Consider the following 20,264-nt stretch of genomic DNA (forward strand, 5'->3'; position numbering starts at 1 on the left):
TAGTGCGACTCTTACCAGAATACCAACGTTTAAAACCTAAATTATCAATCTCCTTAGCCTTTTCTCCCACCCACTTAGTTTCTTGAATACATAAGATATTAATTTTCCTATGAATCATAATATCAACTAATTCCATTAATTTACCATTGAGAGTGCCTATATTCCAAGATCCTATCCTAATATTAGTTTCATTAGTTTCATGGACTAACTTCTTTACCCGCATTCGCCCGTAATGTGGGAACCCTTGCTTATTTAACACTACACCCGGGCGCCGGTGTAGCGGCCCTTGCACACTTTTCACTGTATTCAGGCTATACAGCGCGTCGCTTCCAGGGGACGCCCTAGCACTTACACAATGATCAAAAGGATTCATGTCATGATTTTTTCGACAAGTTTTACGCTGGCTGTCGACTACCTAACGCAACCCTCCACTTTTCTCATCCGGGCTTGGGACCGGCAACGGCAGTGTTAAACTTCAAGTCACTAATGATAATAATTATTTCATTTTGTCAAATCATTTCATTGATAGCATCGCATATTCATTGGTAATTGAGTAATATTTAATTTGATACATATAAGTTTTTTAATTCGATCACTTGGTGATTAATGAATCTTGCTTGATATAAATATCAAATTAGATAATAGAAATAATAATTATTTCATGTAAATGAAATACACAAAATAAATTCACTGTGTTGTGTATAAAATTTCATATGTAATTGATCTAAATGTAATAATCCTTCTCTTAAAACATTTATATACATAAAATGATAATTAATCAAAATAATATTCGCAATATACAATAACAGTTATCGTATTTATTTTGATTAGAGGGTGTTGTCATGGTTATTGGTATGCTCAACACCCTAGAAATTTAATTGTAATCACGAAATTATCATCATTTCTTACCAAAAGAATAAATTATACATATAATTACAAAATGTCAAATAAGTCCTTTGATTTGGAATAACATAACTAAATTATTGATTAGCATAAACCAACAAATTTAAAATATCATCTTGGCTCAAGTGTCAATGCGAGCCAAACGACAATCCATTTTTCAAGTTATGCTCAATCTTCAAACCAATTCACAACCTTAAAATAGTGCGCCGCATTTATTTAAGTAAATTTTCATCACTTTGGGAAGTCCTCTTTTCTTGCATTATACCAAGTAAATTTCCATTGCTGAACTTTCCTTTCAACAGCCAGCCAGCTGGATCATAAATAGCTTATTATGTGGGAAACTTCTTTCTCCTAAGAGGGATCGTTGTGCACCCCTACATCGGATTAAGATGCCATCATTTCCTGAAACACAAGCTGGTGTTGATATGAGTCAGGAAATCTGAATTTTATGACAACGCAGACAATCACAATTTCTGCAATTTTGTTAAGGGTGCGATTCTTTTTTCCCCTTTTTTATCTGCATTTTTTCTATGGTTGCAATTATTAAGCTGGGATTATCTGAATTGTGTTTGCAGATCAGAAATAAAACCTGTAAAATAAAAGGCAAAAGGAAGCCATAACCGACATAGCACGCTGATGCTATAGATTAATCAAGGAAATAGTAACGAGGAAAGTGTCAAAATGGCCCAGAGTCTATAAAAGTATCAATTTAGTCCCCAAATTTTTTTAATGGGGATTAAACTGTGAGGATTATTTTAGTAACTATTTTAGCCCATATTAAAAGTGTCTGGATTAATTTGACACTTTTATAAACTCAGGGTCTAAGATGACTCCCTTGGCGCTTAACACAACTAATAGCCTTGCAGATCTTGGTAACTGTCTGGTGACAAATTTCTCTCATGCTCCATTATAGCTTTTCCATCATAGCATGAGAATGTTATATTCGTTGAGTTTATTTTAAAATATTGATCGTATGGTGGTTCCAAGCTTCCAATCAAATTGGAACATAACACACAGATAATGCTCAGTTTCTATTCCACATCATGTCGGAAGAGTCAGTTCTTTTTACATCTTTTATCTGTGATGATGATGAAACATCATGATGATTCATTCTATCTGCCACTGATTTATGTGTATTTCATTAACAATTTGATGATATTAATATTTATTTTTCTATCTAACTTTTCCTTAAACTCATTTGTTTCAAGTTGATTATTTTCTAGGAACTAGAACATAGAAACTAGAACAATGTTGATGTTTTCAGCAGCTTAAGCTAGCATGAGGAATGATTACTTGGAGGCTGAGCTCAAAGGTAGGTGTGTGTTATAGTAGCTTTCATTGTAAATTGATTCAGTTTTTTATTCAATCTTCTTAGAATTAACTCAAAATTTATTATCTTTTATCTTGATGTTTTCAAAACATAGCTAAATATTATTGAGAATTTAATTAGCCCAGCTTTCCAATTTAATTGATTGATTACATGCTTACTGCTATAAGAAAACTCATTGACCAACTGTTTTTCTTAACACATTTGGTGCATTGGCAGAAAACCCATCTATTTGGTTCTAAATTTTTACTCATTTCATTAAATTTTGTTTGATTGTGTTAACTATGGTTAAGCAATATATATAGAGTGATGGTTTAAGGTTAGTTTAGCTCACTGTTTGTTCTGGCTAATTATATAATGATTTGATGGAAAAACCTTTTAAAAAATATCTAAAAAATGAACATAATTAAAATTTAGAATATTTAAATTTAACAAATTTATTCAAAATTTGTTATAGTGCTCAAAACTTTCTTTTTATTATTTAGAATTTAATTAGCTTAATACTCTATCAGATCCATATTTATTGATATTGTAATATTTTTTTAATTAATGTTTTTTAGTATTTATTTGCTTGATTTTCTCATCACGTGATTATTCAACACCTGGTGTCCTAACAAATTTATGTGATTCTATGATTTTCAAGGCATTCATTAAATTTATTAATTTACATTTAGTTATATAAAGCATATTATTAATTTAAATTACAAAAATAAACTTAATGGTTATTTTTTTAATAGTACTTGATAAGGCAATTTTTTTAATGTTGGCCAGTTTATGTGCTTGTTCGCGAACAACTCGTTCGCTAAATTAACGTGTCGAACACGAACAAAGATTTGTTCTGGCTTGTTTTGGCTCGAAATAATACTCATCAATTATATTATATATATTAAAAATTTAATTGACTACAAGGCTACAAGAATTTATAATTAATTTAAAGTATTAATTAAGAAAATAGAATAAAAATTATTAAATTAGATTCAAATGGTGTTTTAATATAAAAAATAGCTTTTACATCTTGTCCCAACCATTAACACCTTATGGCTACGTGATTAGGATTGTTAAAATGACTCTTTGTTCGTGAACAACTCGTATTCAGGTCGTTAAACAAACGAGCAGAACACGAGCATATTTTTTGAGCTCGAAATATACATGGGCCGAACACGAGCGTTTACACCCTAAATTGTACTCGTTTTATGCATTTCATTGAAGTTGTCTAATTTTATAATGTAGTTAATCAAGTGTTAATTAGGATTAATTGTATGATTATACTACTTGATGAATTTAGTCTTTATGGCATTTATGAGAAAACCATCATATTTATCAAGTCCAAAGTTGCCTAAACTCGTGGCTTTGAGAATACCATAGTTGCTCTAATGTTATCCCACGAGGGTCTTAGAGTGAACTGTAAAATTTGGGAGTTCAAGTAAGAGGAAAAGAGGCAAATAAAATAAAATGGCATCGAAATAAGAATGGTGTTTAATGGTAATTGAGTCCATAGGCCTACGCCCATTTTTAGGGAACATCTTGAATTCTCTATATGAAGTATGAGATCACCAATGTTGGACAACATCTTGAATTCTCTATATGAAGTATGAAAGGTGACTCCTTAGATAAGATTGTAATGGCTTCAACAAAAGTAGTTTGGAGTGAGCATATATGAGTCCATGATTACTAACCCTTTAGTCATCACAATAATAAGGTATTTATAGTTTAGTGGATTGATGTTATTTATAGGTTAGTAGTGAGGAAGCGATAATGAGGGTCAAATAACAATAGCAACTAGATTGTGTGGACGCCTAACAAAGAAAAAATGAGTAATGTAGGAATGTTGATGCATGTAATGTGACACTATGATTTAGTATGTAAGAGACTGATGGAAAAGATGATATGGAGCCAAGTCAATATAGAAATAATGAATGGGCATTTGATATATTGAACTTTTGGAGTTTTAAGCTTGTGTCGCGAGGGGGTCTGTTTTATATTGCAATAATAATTATAGAGGTGTTAATTTGTGTTCACATTTGGGTTAGGTTAGGCCCAAAAATGACTTCGCTAATACAACTCAAATTCGATGATTTTTTTAAAAATGTCAAAAATCTCACGCGGATTTTAAATTGACTAAACTCTAATTTGATCCAACACGACACAAAAAAATATTTGAGCTATAGTGTTTAGTTTCAACCGAACTAAAATAAAAATAATAATCCAAATAAAAAAATGACATATAAGAAAAAACATAGTTTTATATGATTTTTTATTTAAACAAATCATATAATTGTATATTTTAAATCAACTCAGACCCACTTATCACGTCCCTAACATATTTTAGTTTTTATTACTTGAACCAATGCAAACATAACCCAATGTTTATATTGGATGGCTCAAGTCTAAAATTTTCACATCTCATGTTAGAATCATATTTTTATGTATTAGTTAAAATATTTATACTCTGACTAAAATATATGTTCTTGAATAAGCCAGGGTGATAATGCTTTGCATTAAATGTGTATGCTTTTAAAAAAATGGCATGTGTCTAATTTTATGGGCTTCTTCTAACTATTTTCAAAACTTGTATTAAAGGAATGGTGGGGAATATTTAGCACTTAAGAAGAGCATTGGGTAAAAGTAAAGAAGCATCAAGTCTACTCATAGAACTTGCCATAATTCTCCAGATGCATTTCCTATATGGTTCATGACAAAAATTTCCTAGAGACATTTTTGAGTGGTATTCTCAGAAAAGCCCTCATATATATGATTTTATAAAAAGGTGATTTGACTAGCATAACATTGTTACACCAATATCGGGTCTCATCGATCATAACTGCGATCAACACATTCATAACAAAGGTTATATCAAATTCACATGCTATCATTTGTATTTGCAAATTTTCCTCTTTAGCGCATAAGGACTTGAAATGTAATATTCACCTTCAAGCCCGTGCATCTATAGTTGTTGTTGAAGCATCCTTTTCAAGTCACCATAAAGTTTTTAAGACAATCTAACTTTTAATACCTCCATAATAGTTTTAAAACAAGTAATTTTGCTTATCATCATGCTCCCGGCATATATGTGGGTCGTACAATAATATGAGTTAACACAAAAGCAAAACAAGTAAAGATTACATAGAATGAAGGAGATGCAAAAACCAATAAGATGGCACTTGAAAAGAAAATTTCAAAGGTTTCTAGCATGGAGAATATCACATTGTTGGATGTATAATAACAACAATCATTGTCATCAACATCAACAAGATGACGATACTCCATTTAGGGAAGACAAGTGTAAGAAGGAGAATGCTAGTGCAGAAGCACGAGAATGGTATGAGTTTTATAAGAGAGGTAAAGAGGATATGACCATCCAAAAAATTTTTGTGAGCATGGATCAAGTATCTTGGAGTTGATGGAAGTTTTCATAAGCTAAAAAAGATGGTGGTGTTGTGGGTAATGGAGGTTTTCACAAGCTAAGTAGGCAAATGTTTACAATAGGTGAAGAATGCATAAGACAAAATGATTGGTAAGAAGATGTTCACAACTTTTGTTTATAGTGAGGTTATTGATCTCATACAAAAATTGTTAATTGTAAGTGCACACCTATGAGTAGAAATGCTCGATTAATGAAGTTTGGCGACTAGTGATGACGATTGGCAGTTGTGAGGATGATAGGTGGGTGAATGCGAGTAATAATGAAAAACAGTGTATGTATGTAGCAATGAGCAACTATAATGGCTTAAGTCATGAGTGTGTAACACCTAAGCTAGGAATTGCTTAGTGTTGGAAATTTATAGATACATACAAAGAGAGATTTTAGAGTACTAAACACTGATAAATTAAAAATTACAAGATCATTAATTAATAAATCTAATGGGGAGTCAAATTTAGCATATCACATGAAATTTTGCTTGGACAACTTGCTTTCTAACTCCATAATTAGTATTATCTTTTTTGGTAATCCTCAAGCTCCTCATTTATTGGTCTACCATAATTGTTTTTGCACAACCTGCCTCTACTACCAAGAGTGAAGATGAGATCACCATCCTCTTAGGATGAATGCCTCTCACACATGATCTTTTTTACTCTTTCACTCAAAGGAAACTCCATTGTTGATAACGTGCGAATGACAGAGTAATTAATCAGGGTAATATTTGTATGTTGCATCTTGTGGAAGCGAGCTAAAATCATGGATGGGTCTTAGGATGAAAATAATTATTTTTAAAATAAATTTTCATCATTTGATTTAATAATCATTAAAAAAAATGCTATCATACAAAAATTTTAAAAAAATTTGTTGAAAAGATATGATTATTTATCCACTTAAGTTGCTCTACTCATTTTGTTTAATTTTGATTATTTATTATGGAAAACATAAAGCCATGTCACAACTTAACTAATTTTTAATTAATTTAATAAAAAAATTAATATCTTAATAAGCATTATTCGATATTCATTTGTGGTTCATTTGTTATAATTTCGCTTTACATACATTTTTCATTGTTATGCTTAGATGCAACCTTTTTAGCATTGTTTATAATTTTAGTGATGATAAATATTTGTTGTAATCAAGTTTATAAAAATGTGGTAGTTATAAGAAAATTATTATTTTAAATTTCTCGTAAAAAATAACCTAATATTACCCATATTTGTTTTCAAAAATATAAATCTCCATGTAATAGTTCTAAAATAGATTTTAGAAACATTTATGACTGCCACAAATGAACCCTAAATTAAATTGTATAATATAGTTATATCAAATATTATTTTTATTAATTTTTTTTTACAATAAAAATAAGAGGGTTTTATGCACATACCACTCAAGTCATCCTTATTAACATATTTAGCACCCAAAAAGATTAATATTATATACATACCAACCTAAAATACCTAATACCTCTATTTTATCTCCTCAGTCTTAATTTCACCACCATTATCTCCCTCAATAGCTCCTCTTCACCACAGTGAACCAATCATTCAGCTTGAGCCTCCCATCTTTCACAAGAAAGTCGATCCTCACTATAGCCAGCTAGCCAATCAGGTCAAAGTACCCATTTGGAAGTCAAGCCTCCTTCTCCCTCCTCACACAAAATTAATTGCTAGGTTGAGCATTTAATATCGCCACCCAAGCTTCCATCTCTTCCCTCCAAAACGAGAAATTATTTCATACAGAGTACTTACGCAGCTTTACGTGCGAACTCCAGTAATATGTCGTCAATGTGAAGGTTATTGTGAGGTTATTGACGTGAAATTACAGAGGTTATTGAGAATTTATTGGGGGGGGGGGGGGGGGTTATTGTGGGGTCAATGCAGGGGTTATTAAAATAAAACCGCGAAAATTATTGGGAGGTTATTGGAGCAGAACCGTAAAAATTATTGAGGGGTTATTGAGACGTTATTGGAGTTAATGCCGAAATAACCCTCCAATAATCCGTAAAAATAACCTACACAGTTTAACTCCAATAATCTCGGCTATACCGCTTTAATTTCTTTTAGGTGAGCAACTAGAATCTGCATGTACAAGTACTCCGTATGAAATAATTTATCCTCTAAAGAGGCTGATTAGGGCCGGATAATGAGCTAAAATTTGAATGGATCGGAAAAGTTACCGATGACGAAATTTAATTGGACCGGTCTGACTCGATTCCGGACGCAATATGCATTCCCGGCCTTTTTATCTTTTGTTAGGCCCCTCTTGCAGCAAAGCCCACCACCTTTCCTTTTGTTAGGTCCCTCAGTCCCATACAAGTATACAACAGCCATCACCATCGTCGTAGAACTTCCGAGCAGTCGCTGGACCTTAGGGTTTCTGCCACCCGGACAATGGCAGCGGCGATTGGGTGGTATGGCCCTCTCATCGATCTCTCAAGGGCGTCTTCACACGTTGGCGACATGGTACAGCTTCTCGTCTTTGTCCAACGCTCGCAACCGATCGAGGTAATGAATTAGTATTCTTCGTCTCGTTCTATTTACCGGTCAAAGTTTTCTTACAGCTTCGTGCTGCACTGATTTTCATTGGGACTTAAATTGGTCGAAAAACTAACAAAAAAAAAAGTTAGAGAAACCGAACTGTTGTTTATCAGGACTTAGACATTTGATTCTATCGGTTTAACATGGATGGTTTTCCCTTTTCAGCGCTTATAACAGAAATGTTGGAGCTACTGTTCTGCATTTTGAGAACTAACATTGTTGAATACCTTATTTTGAATTTCTTAACTTAATTAAGTGAGAGTAAACACTATGTTGAAAATTTTTGCATTTTCGATCTTAAAATAGCATATCCCTCATGGACCTCTTTTTGTTGTAGTATGGTAGTAAAGAACTAATTGATGCGCGTCTTTGGTTGCTTGTAGAGGTTTGTTGCGCTCATTGATGAATCCTGGAACCACCTCCACCTTCAATTTTTTGATATTTGGGTTTGATTGCCATTTTCATACCAAAATATGACATTGCAGTCCTTTGCTATTCTAACTTGGAGGGTGTAACTTTTGGAGGGCCATTGGAACCCTCCCTGAAACTAAATATGATGTAACCACTATTGGGGAATTTGGGTTGCTAACGTGAGATGAAAGAAGAAAGAGAGAAGAGAAGTCTCTCAATCTCTGTGGATAAGATCAATCTCAAATTCTTTAAAAAAAAAGGTGCTGCCTCCAATATGTAATATAGTATTTATTGCATGCCAATGCTCCTTACATGACTGGTGAGGTTAAGTGGGGAGATCATACTTGTTGGGCTATGTTAACGAAAAATGGTTAATGCTGTCTTTATTAGGATTAGCTTTCGCATCGTTGGAAGTTTGGAGGTGCTTAGAGGCAACTTTTAGAGATTGGTTCAACTTGGGTTTTTGAAGTATTTACTTTTGTAACTTGTTAAATATTCCTGTAGATATTGCATGCTAGCTTGTGCCTTGGTTGAATTAAGACAGATTTTGTCGGCTTTCCACATTTAAGGCAAACATCAGGAAATTCTAGCCCAAGTCCTTTAAATCTGTCTGCTTTTTTTTATGTTTTCAGTTTTTTTTCCGTGCTTTTTGATCCACTGAGTAGTGATTGGGCGTGTGCTTGTAAAATTAGATTCACACACATTCAACTGGTTTCTCATTTTGACTTCTAAACTAGAAAGAGTGCAAAGATGCACTCTCCATCAAGGTCCACTTTTTGGCTCTTTCTTTATGAATGTGTGGATGCTAAAGCTGTTATTCCTCTATACTCATGCCCATAGTTTTGATACTATGTTAACTTGCTGAGCACAAACACTTTAGTAATTATGGAATAAGACTCTTTTAAGTGAATTAGATTTGTTTCTCCTTTTGCTCACCAAATGTTTCAGAATCAAAACTATCACATATGCTTGTGGAGAATATGTTGAACACACAATCTGCATATTGGAAGATAAAATTCATGGATGTCTAAGCTTATATCATAATTTTAATTTTTTTTTTTTTTCAATTTTTTAAGGCATTATTGAATATCGCTTCACTAAGTTGAACAAGTGAACATGCTTAAAACACCATTAAAAGGTTACTTGCTTTATAGATTCAGAGAGAATTTGGGAGGAGAGATGTTTTCAATTTCCTAGATTTTCACAAAGACTTTTATGACATTTGACTCCCCTTCACATTCTTTGACCACAAATCTTACCTAGAGCTTAAATTGTTCAGTTAAAGAATCAAACATAAACTATTTTAGTTCGTCATTTTTCACGCCTATAAATGGCTGCTCAAAAATCATGTCAACTTGTACAAAAATGAGAATAATTTATTGAATGAATTCTTCAATGATTATAGGGTACAAGTTAGGTACGAACACATTAGGTGATTCATGAGTTTCCCATGGACACCAAAATTTACTCCTTGAAACTAAATAACTATAGAGGAAAAATGATGCAACTAGGTCTGGATATTTCAATTTAGATCTTTACATTTAATGACACAGAAAGAAAGAATGATTTGATCTATGAGTTGGATTGAGAAAATTTGAAAACTTGTTGGATAAGTGTAGGCGAATGAACTACATTAGGTGTAAATCAGGAAGATCCATTGACTCTTTAGGATTTGTGGGCATTGGCCGCATCCAATATTCCCTTTAAGCTGGTTATTAGAGATAAACCATACCTAACTTGCAGTTTAAACTCTTGAAATTATTGCAGTCCATGACCTTAGGAAGAATATCAATTATTTGAAGTTTTGAAGGTGTGTAAATTAACATGATAAATTCTCATCTATCTTTTCCTTGATGAAATGGAGATCAATGTCTATATGCTTGGCCCCATTATGAAAAATCAGTTTTTTTGTAATGTTGATAGTAGCTTTATTATTAAATTATAATTTCTTTGGATTATTTGATGGTTTCTTCAATTCTTGTAGTGTTCCCTCCAACCAAATTCCTTCATAGATTTTGTGTTCTCTCCAGCCAGGCTCTACCCAAAATGTCTTTTCGGACACTTCTCATAGATTGACTTCTCTAATTGAATCTGCTTCTACTTGCTGTCAAATTTAAACTTCTTGCTCTAAACATCTGCTCTATTATCCAACCTTTTATGCTTTCTTGTCTATGGTTCCCACTGCTGTATGAAGAAATTCACAACTCTTCTCAATCCTTTTGACTCTTTCAATTGACATTGAGAAATTTAAAACGAGCCAATACTAATCTTAACCGTTCTCTAAGGCCACACAAAAATTTATGACATTTTTCCAGTTGAGTGTTGACATAATGAAGAGCATGCCTAAAGAGAGAAGTGAATTTTGTTGCACAATACATAACTATTTTGAATCCTTAAGTCAAATTGAAAAACTTATCCTGGAGTGTAATATGGCCGAAGGTGAAGTAAATCAATTCGTAAAAATTCTTATAAAATCATCTCATTGAATCTGTAACATACGTCAATCTAAATTTTTTTCTGTGTTGTGCCTGCCACTACCTCTCTGCCTCACCTTTTAACATGAAAGTGGCTAGCACCACTTTTTTATTTTTTTGGACCAATCATGCCATAAAAAATGATCTTTAACCAATCTTCAGTAGCTGTATGATCACTGATACCTCTTAATGCATGTGACTTGAATGTATGAAAAATCCTCAAATGTTGACCAACTATGATACCATATTCAAATTTTGGCCTAATGTAGGTAGAAGATCTTTCAATAACGATCATTTATCAACTTCTTGAGATATTAACTTGACAATTCCCTATAACTTAGTGCTTTTGGTCTTCACATTTGCCCTATTTTGAGTATCACTTTTGTCAAAATTATCCTTAACTTCATTTCCTATTTTTTAATTTTCCTAAAAGTCTGATTCTCAATTCTTTCTAATAATTCTGAAAATATATTTATGTAGATTACTCAATTGATTATGCAAGATAATTTATCATATAATAATTATACGCTGCATGTATTGCTTCTCAAGTATTATGAATTATATACCTCAGATCCAATTAGTCTCTAGCTCTGTATTGATCAATTCATATTTTTCTTATTTCATTTTCTTCAAAATCTAAATATGCTGCCATTAATTTCATCCAATGTTTCTCTAATACCACTTTATCACACTCTTGCTGACCCCCCTAAGGTTAAGCAGTGGTGTAGCAAATATGGACGACTCAGTCAGACACAATTCCTACAAAATTTTATTGGCAATTTTGTTATTATTCATGACATCACCTTTTTATTTGACACCTTAAATGTCTAGAACTTAATGGTTGGTTTCATTTTGCACGAACCACTTCTTAAGATAATCTGGGGGACAAAAGTAAATGATATGGCGGTCATATTAATTATGACATATATACCAAGCCTAGATGGTAACTCGGAGTATGTGTTTCCTTTCCTTCCACTATGTGTAGGTGGTCATATTGATTATGATATATATACCAATACTAGATAGTAACTCGGAGTACATGTTTCCTTTGTTGCCAGCCATGATGAGGGATCAACAGGATGGATTGGACAATTGGGACCAGGAACGTGCTCTAAATGTGCGGAAGTCTTAGTTAATTCAATTCTTTTAAAGGATTTAGAGTACATGTTAGGTATAAATAAGGATGATTCACGGGCTATGCATAGTCACAAAATTTCCTAAATTTAAAAAAAATGAAAAGCATAGTACGACATGATTTGAATTTTGAATTCAAATTTTTATTACATTTATTGATACACAATGAAGAAAAGGCCAATGCCATGAATGAATGAGGGGGGCGAAGCAATATTAGAAATTTCTAGATTGGTGCATGCAACTGGACAACATTTGATGGAAATCAAGATGTAAAGTTCTTTTAGGATCCATGGACATCATAAGCATCTAATACAGCTGATCCATATTACATAGTTGTTGATTGCTTAAGATCAAATTTCTTAACCTTCCCTTTTCTTTTTTGGAGACACTATGTTAGATGATTAAGGGAATTCCAATTGCTATTGATGTATGATGCACTTGTATAGCTTTTTATTGTGAAGAACTAATTATCCTTTTGTCACATTGACAAATAGGTTAAGAAACAATATTCCAAAAATTTCTATGCTTGTGATTTGGTTGAAAATGTATAATGCAGATTTACAAACTTGATTATGAGGAATTTCTTTTGAAATGAGTACGAGCTCTTGTGATTATTGTGATATTATGCCTTTGTATTGCAACTAAGGTTGATTTTGGCACTGCTAGTAATTCCATGCCGCCATGCTACACTATAGCTTGGACCATGGCCGCAAGCCACTGCTTATTTTGGTAAGAGGGTGGTAGGAACACCTCACAACCACATGTGGAAGGTAGGAATGTGATACTAGGGTGTTGATTTAAATTCAACCTAAATCTTTTAATTTACTTGTTAAAGAGATAATTTAATAATTTTTACATCTCTAGAGTTTAACTTTGATTTCGACATTTTTTATTATGAACATCTCTTAGATTCTTCATTTCGATTCATGAATTTACAGAAAATTATTGCTTCTAGTAGAAGGCCGATCTTGATGACAAACATTCAGGTTGGTGATGATACAATGCCATATTTTGTTGTGTCGGTTTGGCATAAATATATAGGAACTATGATTGTTCCTGGAGTTGTCATCTTACTACAAAGTAAGAACCCTTTATTTGCAAAGTCTTTCTTAATTATTTGTATTTGTTTTCATCAGGCTTCCTCTACAAAATTTTTACACATTGATGCATGTACATTGTACACGTTTTCATGATAACTAAATCATACTGTGTTTTGTAATTTTTTTCCTCTTTGAAATTAACCTGTGGAAAGATAGGGTATTGTTCAATTGCATGTTTGAGAGGGCTTATTTTTCAAGCCCACAACGATCCCTCCCCAAAATTAACACATGTTGTAATGGAGGCCGGTATGATTCAGTTGACTGAATATACACCCAACACCCATTTCAAAATCCTACTCACCCGTGTAGAGCAGAATAAACTATATCTGAATTGTGAAAAATTGTCATACAATTGAACTGATTCAGCTCAGCATCAATCTTCTCATTTTCAATTTATGTAAATATATTTATAATAATCTAGTGAGCTACAGGGCTTAGTGATGTAGGAGAGGATCCCACGATCTCCAGTGCATGTGGGATCTGATTGGGACTAACTCTCATCTCATAGATTACAATTGCTTGACTTCTCACTTGTTGGCTGCCACCAACTTTCTGGGACCCCATTTTTTATATATTATTTTCGTTAGAGTTATGGTTTTAATTTATTTTTTAGTATAAGTGTGCCATCCGTTTCAATTTTCATCTACATGAACAAGTACATTCCTTTCTCAATCAGTATCGTAAGAGGACGACTGCAACATTTAACTGCACACGTGCAGTCATATTTAAATTTATAAATAATGTGTGTTTTCTTTCTTTTATTAAACATTTGCATTAAATAAATCATTTGCTATTGAGGTATTCATGTGAAATTTGAAAATTTTACAACTGTAGAAGAAAATATTTGTTAGAATTTAAAGCTTTTTAATGCACAAAAAGATTTAAATGTATCTATTTGCATTTAATGAAAGACTAAAAACAATTACAATAAATAGACACATAATTACCCACATTTAACAAACTTGTTTATCCACTTTCTTCAAAAATCAATCCTTCTGAAGTGGTACCTAAAACATAATTGCTTGTTATATCAACGAACATTTCCTAGTTAATTCAACAAGACTTCTCTTGATATTATATTTGTTTTTATTCTCATATTGATGGAATTTCAATTTTTTAATCTTGTTTTTCATATACTACGTTATTTTAAGGCATTCATCATGCATGCCTCAATCTTATTCTTCTTCGAATCCCTAAAGATTAATTACGATCACCATTTTAATCCTTATAATTACCCTTAACCAGTTCAAGGTAAAATTTTTGATGTAGTTATATTTTGGGTTCATAACCTTCGTTCGAAAATTAAAATAATAATTAAAAATAAAAACATATTGCTTATACCTATATTTTAGAAAAACTAAAAATTTCACATGTAATATTAATACCTTAATACTTCCTATTTCCCTTTATAATTTTTTAGATTGTCTCCTTACAAAACCTTTAAATTGTCTGGATTAGCTAAACACAATTCGGGTTCGTGCATAGAAATATTTTCATGTGTAATTATATAAGCTCTCAAATGGAAAATTTCATACAAATTTTTAAATTTGGCATGCACACTTAATTTTCTCCCTTTTCCTTCAAAATTAATTATTCTTTTTGCTGATTTCATTTCTCTTGCAATGATCCTAAGCAAATTTATTATTATTTGCCATAACATTAAACCCAAGGTTTTCAAAAATCAAACTTAATCGTAATAAAATAGAAAGTGAAAATTGTATGAATTAAATTTATTAACCAAAACACTTTTTCTTCCTTTAGATCTCGATTTTTTTGATCCCTACAAATAATTAAGAATGCAAATATTTGGGTTTTAGTACTTCAAAGGAAATCAACTAGAAATCATTTCTTTCATATAAGAAGGAAGGAAGAAAAAACCTTAAATTTGAGTTCAAAATTCTTACCTTATGTATCAATTCTGATTTTTTTCTCGTTGAGCCAGCCTCGCTTGGCTATGGTTCTCCAACCTTCGCCCGAGTGTCTTGGGCACATAATTTGCATGCACAAGTCACATGCTCACCGACTTTCTCCCACCCTCTCACTTGCTCACTTTATCTTGCTCCCACTTTGCTTACTCTCTCTCTCTCTCTCTCTCTCTCTCTCTCTCACATTTTGAACAAGGGCATCGAACCCTCGATTAAAATTCCATGGGTGGCATGCATGCTGCGGAAACAACACTTGTTTAACAAGTTTTGTTAGCGGCAATAAAATTATTATCTTTAACTTAAACTAAATATTAATTTATATTTTAATTAAAATTATTTTAGTTAAAATTTAGTTGTTATTAATTGCTTTATTTAATCTATTTTGATTTATTTCATTAATTAAATAAGTTAATTCTTTTAAATTAAATTTATTTATTTATTATTAAAAAAGTTATTATTATAGTGTGATCTCTTTTGGAGGTATTTCAAAATGCTTATGATTGACAAAATATCACTTGGATTATCAACCCTTTGAGGGGTTTAACATGCTATAGACTTTATTAGAACATTAGTGCTCCCCAATAAACCTACCCATTAGATACGACCAACAATGTATGGGAGTTGTGAAACCAGGTTGAGAATTTGATAGCTTTGGGACTAGTCCGTAACAAGACAAATAGCGTCTTACCAGTTTTGATCGTGTTTATGAAAGATTGATCATGACACATGCATTAATAATAAAAAGTGAATAAGATTACTATCAAATATTTGTTTTCCGTTCTGAGGTTGGACTACTTATTATATCAATTGTGTTGAGTAACATTCTTTTCTAAAATATATCTGCATAGCGAATATCATCAGATTTAAATGAGGCCCAAAGATGAGTGGAAGAATGCATTTAAGATGCGAGATGAACTTTATGAGTGGACGGTCATTCTGTTTGGCATGTCCGACTCCCCAAGTATCTTTTTGAAGGCGATGAATTAGATTTCTTGAGCTTCTATTGGGAAGTTTGTGGTTGGGGTTTTTGACGATATATTGGTGTGCACAAGTTTAGAGGAAGAGCGATGGGTGTTTGGAGTTCTTTGAAATGAATAGTTGTACGACTACCCGAAGAGTGTCGTTTACTGACACCGCAAACGTGTTTCCTAGGATATATAGTTTCAACGTTCAACATTAAGCCCATTGAAGGTTAAGGCTATTGTGGACTAGCTCTACTCATTGTATTTTAATAAGATATGTCCGTTTCATGGTGTTTTAACATGAGATTTATTATTAATTTTAGTTTCATAATGGCACCCTTGATGGAACTTTTCAACACAGATAGATTCACTTAGGCGGATAATGCACATGCTAGCTTTGAAGCTCTGAGAAAACAAGTTACTTAGGTTTTGGTCCTAGCTGTTCCATATTTTAATTAGGTGTTTGAGGTGGAGTGACATCTCTAATGTGGGGATTAAAGCTTTTCTGAATCAAGGAAGACACCATATTATTTTTTTTATTGAAAAGTTGAATAATTCAAAGAGTAAATGTTCTATCTATGATCAAGAGTTTTATGTTATTGTAAGGGCTCTTTTCACTATCTGCCGGCAAGTGAGTTCACTTTTTACACTTGTCATGAAGCCTTCAAATTTCTGAATAGTCAAAGTAAGCTAAATGAAAGACATGCCTCTTTGGTGGAGTTTTTGTCTTTATTTCATTTTGTGTTTAAGCACAAGATAGGAGCCAAAACAAACTAGTAGTTGTATTAAACCACCGTCACTTGCTTATTATTATTATTATGCAATTGAAGATAATTGGATTTGAAGTGTAAAGGTTACATGTCATTGACAAGATTTTTAGTAGATTTGGGCTCATTGTTAGGACAAGACTTATGAACAGTTCAACAGATCAGATGGTTACTTGTTCTATCAGAGCATACTGTGTATTCCTAGATTTTACTCGGAGAGTGTCTTATAGAAATGTCACAATGGGGGTCTAACAAGGAACTTTGGCAGGTACGATGCTCTTTCCTTAGCAAATGTGAATTTCTACTCGCTTGAATTGGTATGGAAAAAGGAATGGTACGTTGGACAATGCAGGATATGTTATTTTTAAAAGATCCAGGATAGAATATGAGTTTCTATATACTGCAATGAGTTGCAAAATTGCTTTGGGTGGATGTGAGCATGATCTTCATTGTGAGACTTCCACAGACTTAGCGAAGTAAGAGTTTGATTATGGTAGTAGTAGATGCTTCTTCAAGACGATACACTTTGTACTTACTACAAGTTGAGGGATCTTCACACATTTCTGAAGTTACTTTAGGGATATCGTTCATCTTAAAGGCATGCCTATGACCATCACTTTAGATAGGGATCTGAATCTTTTGAGTCACTTTTAAAGGATCTAATTGGATAAATTAGGTATAAGAGTTTCGGTGCAGCTCTATAGTGCACCCTCAGACATGCTGACAGACAAAGATGATGAATTGCAATTTGGGAAATTTTTTTAGGTGTTTTATGTAAGAATATTAGGCAGTGGGATTTGGTGTTTCCTCAGGTTGAGTTTGCCTACAACCAATCAACTAGTCTATCAACAGGTCACAACCTTTTTATAGTTTTTATAGAGAATATTAAGCATTGGGATTTGGTGTTTCCTCAGGTTGAGTATGCCTACAACCAATCAACTATACTATCAACAGGTCACAACCTTTTTATAGTTGTATATACACAAAATCCTTTCAGTTAGTGTCGATACTGTTAGCTATTAAAGTTGGCACAGATGCAAATGTTAGGGTCTGAGATATTGAGATTATACATGAGAATTTGAGGAGGGATATTAGAAAGCAAAATCAGAAGCAATCAACAAGTCCAGGAAAGGTCATTTATTCACTCTTATTCAAGAAGAGTGATTTAGTAAGAATTAAATTGAAGAATGTGAGGTTTATTACTGGTTCTTTCAGGAAGTTCAATCCTAGTAGATGGTCTATTTAGAATCACAAAAAAGATTAATAATAATACTCACTGATTGACCTGACAAGATATTATATTATTTTTGTTATATGTAACGTCGCTGACTTATCAACACACTATAAGGATCCATATGCTCCTAGAGAAGAATACAAGCTTTTTCTAGAGAACCTCCAAATCTCGTGCTGCGGGTTCGGATCAGGACATACTCGCTTTTTATGGAGTCCAATAGTGGGACTTTCCCGCCTGTTGGCTGTCACCATCCTCGTGGACCCTATTTTTATATATTATTTTAATTAAAATTACACTTTTAATTTATCATAAGTATGAGTATGACCTATTTTGGACACTTGCTTTGGTTTATATTATTTAGCGACATTTTTGTATGCTTTCTCCTGCATGAGTGTTGTAGTTTATTCTTCTTCAAGTTGTAAGCTGAATCTTGAAGATAAATGGTGGTGGAACCTACCGACATTTGTACATCGCCACATTATCCACCAGCTGCAGTTCTTCCTTATAACAACTTCCAACGTCAGTTTGCCCGTTCCAATCTCCACTGATTTCACATAATCTCTTCCTTTTGCCATACTCACTACATCTCCATACTAGATATGATCTTTAAAATCTTTTAGTAATCCTAGATGAGTATCACTTGGCAAGATAAATAAATCCAATACAAAATAAAAACATTATATTTCTTAAGCTCAATATATCGTTGTCATTGAACATTTAAATAAACATGGAAATCATTAAATATGTTGAAGAACTATGTATACATATGAGAATTTTAGTGATACTAGAATATTTAAATAAACACTGCCATTGCTAGGTCCCAAACCCTGAATTTGAAAAGTGGACAATTGCGTTAGGTAGTCGACAACCAGTATAAAATTTGTCAAAAAATCATGACATGAATCCTTTTGACATCGTGTAAATGCTAGGGCACCCCTGCAAGCAATGTGCTGTATGACTTGAATACAATGAAAAGTGTGCAAGGACCGCTACACCGACGCCCGTATATAGTGTCAAATAAGCAAGGATTTCCACGTTACGGATTAATGCGGGTAAAGAAGTTAATCCACAAAATTAATATTATGATAAAGTCTTGGAATATAGATATTCTCACAGGTAAATTAATAAAATTAGTTGATATTATAATTCATAAAAAGATAAATCTTATGTATTCAAGAAACTAAGGGTGCTGGAGGAAAAACTAAGAAGATTGATAACTTAAGTTTTAAACTTTGATACTCAAGTAAGAGTCACACTAGAAATGATATATGTGTAATTATAGATAAGATTTTGAATAGTAATGTTGTAAAAATTAATAGAATTGAAGATAGAATTATAACCCTTAAGATTATTGTTGATACTAAGAATTTTAATATTATAACTATTTATGCTCTTCAAGTAAGTTTAGATATAGGTTCTAAAAAAATTCTGGAATAACTTAGAAGACTTGATACAATGATACCTCTTGAAGAAAGATTTTTTATTGGAGGAGATTTAAATGGATATGTCGGTAAAGTGATAGAAGATTTTAGAAATATTCATGGTGATTACGATTTTGGAGTGATTAATGAAGAAGATAGAGCCATTAGATTTTGCTCTAACGGATGATTTTGTTATTGCTGATACTGTAAAAAGAGATGAGCATATTTTTACTTATAAGAATGTATCTAATAAAACACAAATTGATTATTTTCTTATGAGAATAATAGATTGTCTAGAATGTAAAGATTGCAAGGTCATTCCAAGTGAGGATTTAAGTACTCAACGTCGATTATTAGTTCTAGATTTTAAGATGAAGAGTTGTAAAATAAAGAATACTATGAATCATTATCGTAAAATTAGATGTGGGAACCTAAAAGACAAAATTATTTTTATGAGTAATTTTAAGATTTTAGGATTCAGGATGTTTATGAAAAAATAAATTCTATGTAGGATAAAATAACAAATACTATTAAACAAATGATAAAAGATGTATCTGAAGAATTAAAAGAAAAAATTTCTATGATAAAAATAGTTGGTGGTAGAATAATAATGTACAAGAAAAGATAAAATATAAGTTATGTTAGAAA

At 32.4% G+C, this 20,264-nt stretch overlaps 2 protein-coding genes across 8 annotated transcripts in view; both read left to right on the forward strand.

The window, feature by feature from the left end:
* Positions 1-2,275, forward strand: part of LOC110017817 — a 38,604-nt gene extending 36,329 nt beyond the window's left edge. For 3 of the 4 annotated variants that reach the window (XM_020714932.1, XM_020714933.1, XM_020714934.1), the window contains exons 10-11: positions 1,206-1,393; positions 1,479-2,274. In XM_020714932.1, coding sequence (XP_020570591.1) covers positions 1,206-1,346 — 141 coding nt within the window. In that variant the 3' untranslated portion in view covers positions 1,347-1,393; positions 1,479-2,274. Of the gene's footprint in view, positions 1-1,205; positions 1,394-1,478 lie in introns of all 4 variants that reach the window. The other variant, XM_020714931.1, reaches the window with a different exon arrangement.
* A 5,616-nt stretch (positions 2,276-7,891) lies between these two features.
* LOC110024099 overlaps positions 7,892-20,264 on the forward strand; it is a 66,532-nt gene continuing 54,159 nt past the window's right edge. Inside the window, exons 1-2 of one of the 4 annotated variants that reach the window (XM_020723875.1) lie at positions 7,892-8,155; positions 13,146-13,287. In XM_020723875.1, coding sequence (XP_020579534.1) covers positions 8,042-8,155; positions 13,146-13,287 — 256 coding nt within the window. In that variant the 5' untranslated portion in view covers positions 7,892-8,041. The remainder of the gene's footprint in view (positions 8,156-13,145; positions 13,288-20,264) is intronic. The other 3 variants (XM_020723883.1, XM_020723857.1, XM_020723864.1) reach the window with 3 other exon arrangements.

Source organism: Phalaenopsis equestris, unplaced genomic scaffold, assembly GCF_001263595.1.
Source record: "Phalaenopsis equestris unplaced genomic scaffold, ASM126359v1 Scaffold000002, whole genome shotgun sequence".
Classification (NCBI taxonomy): Eukaryota; Viridiplantae; Streptophyta; class Magnoliopsida; order Asparagales; family Orchidaceae; genus Phalaenopsis; species Phalaenopsis equestris.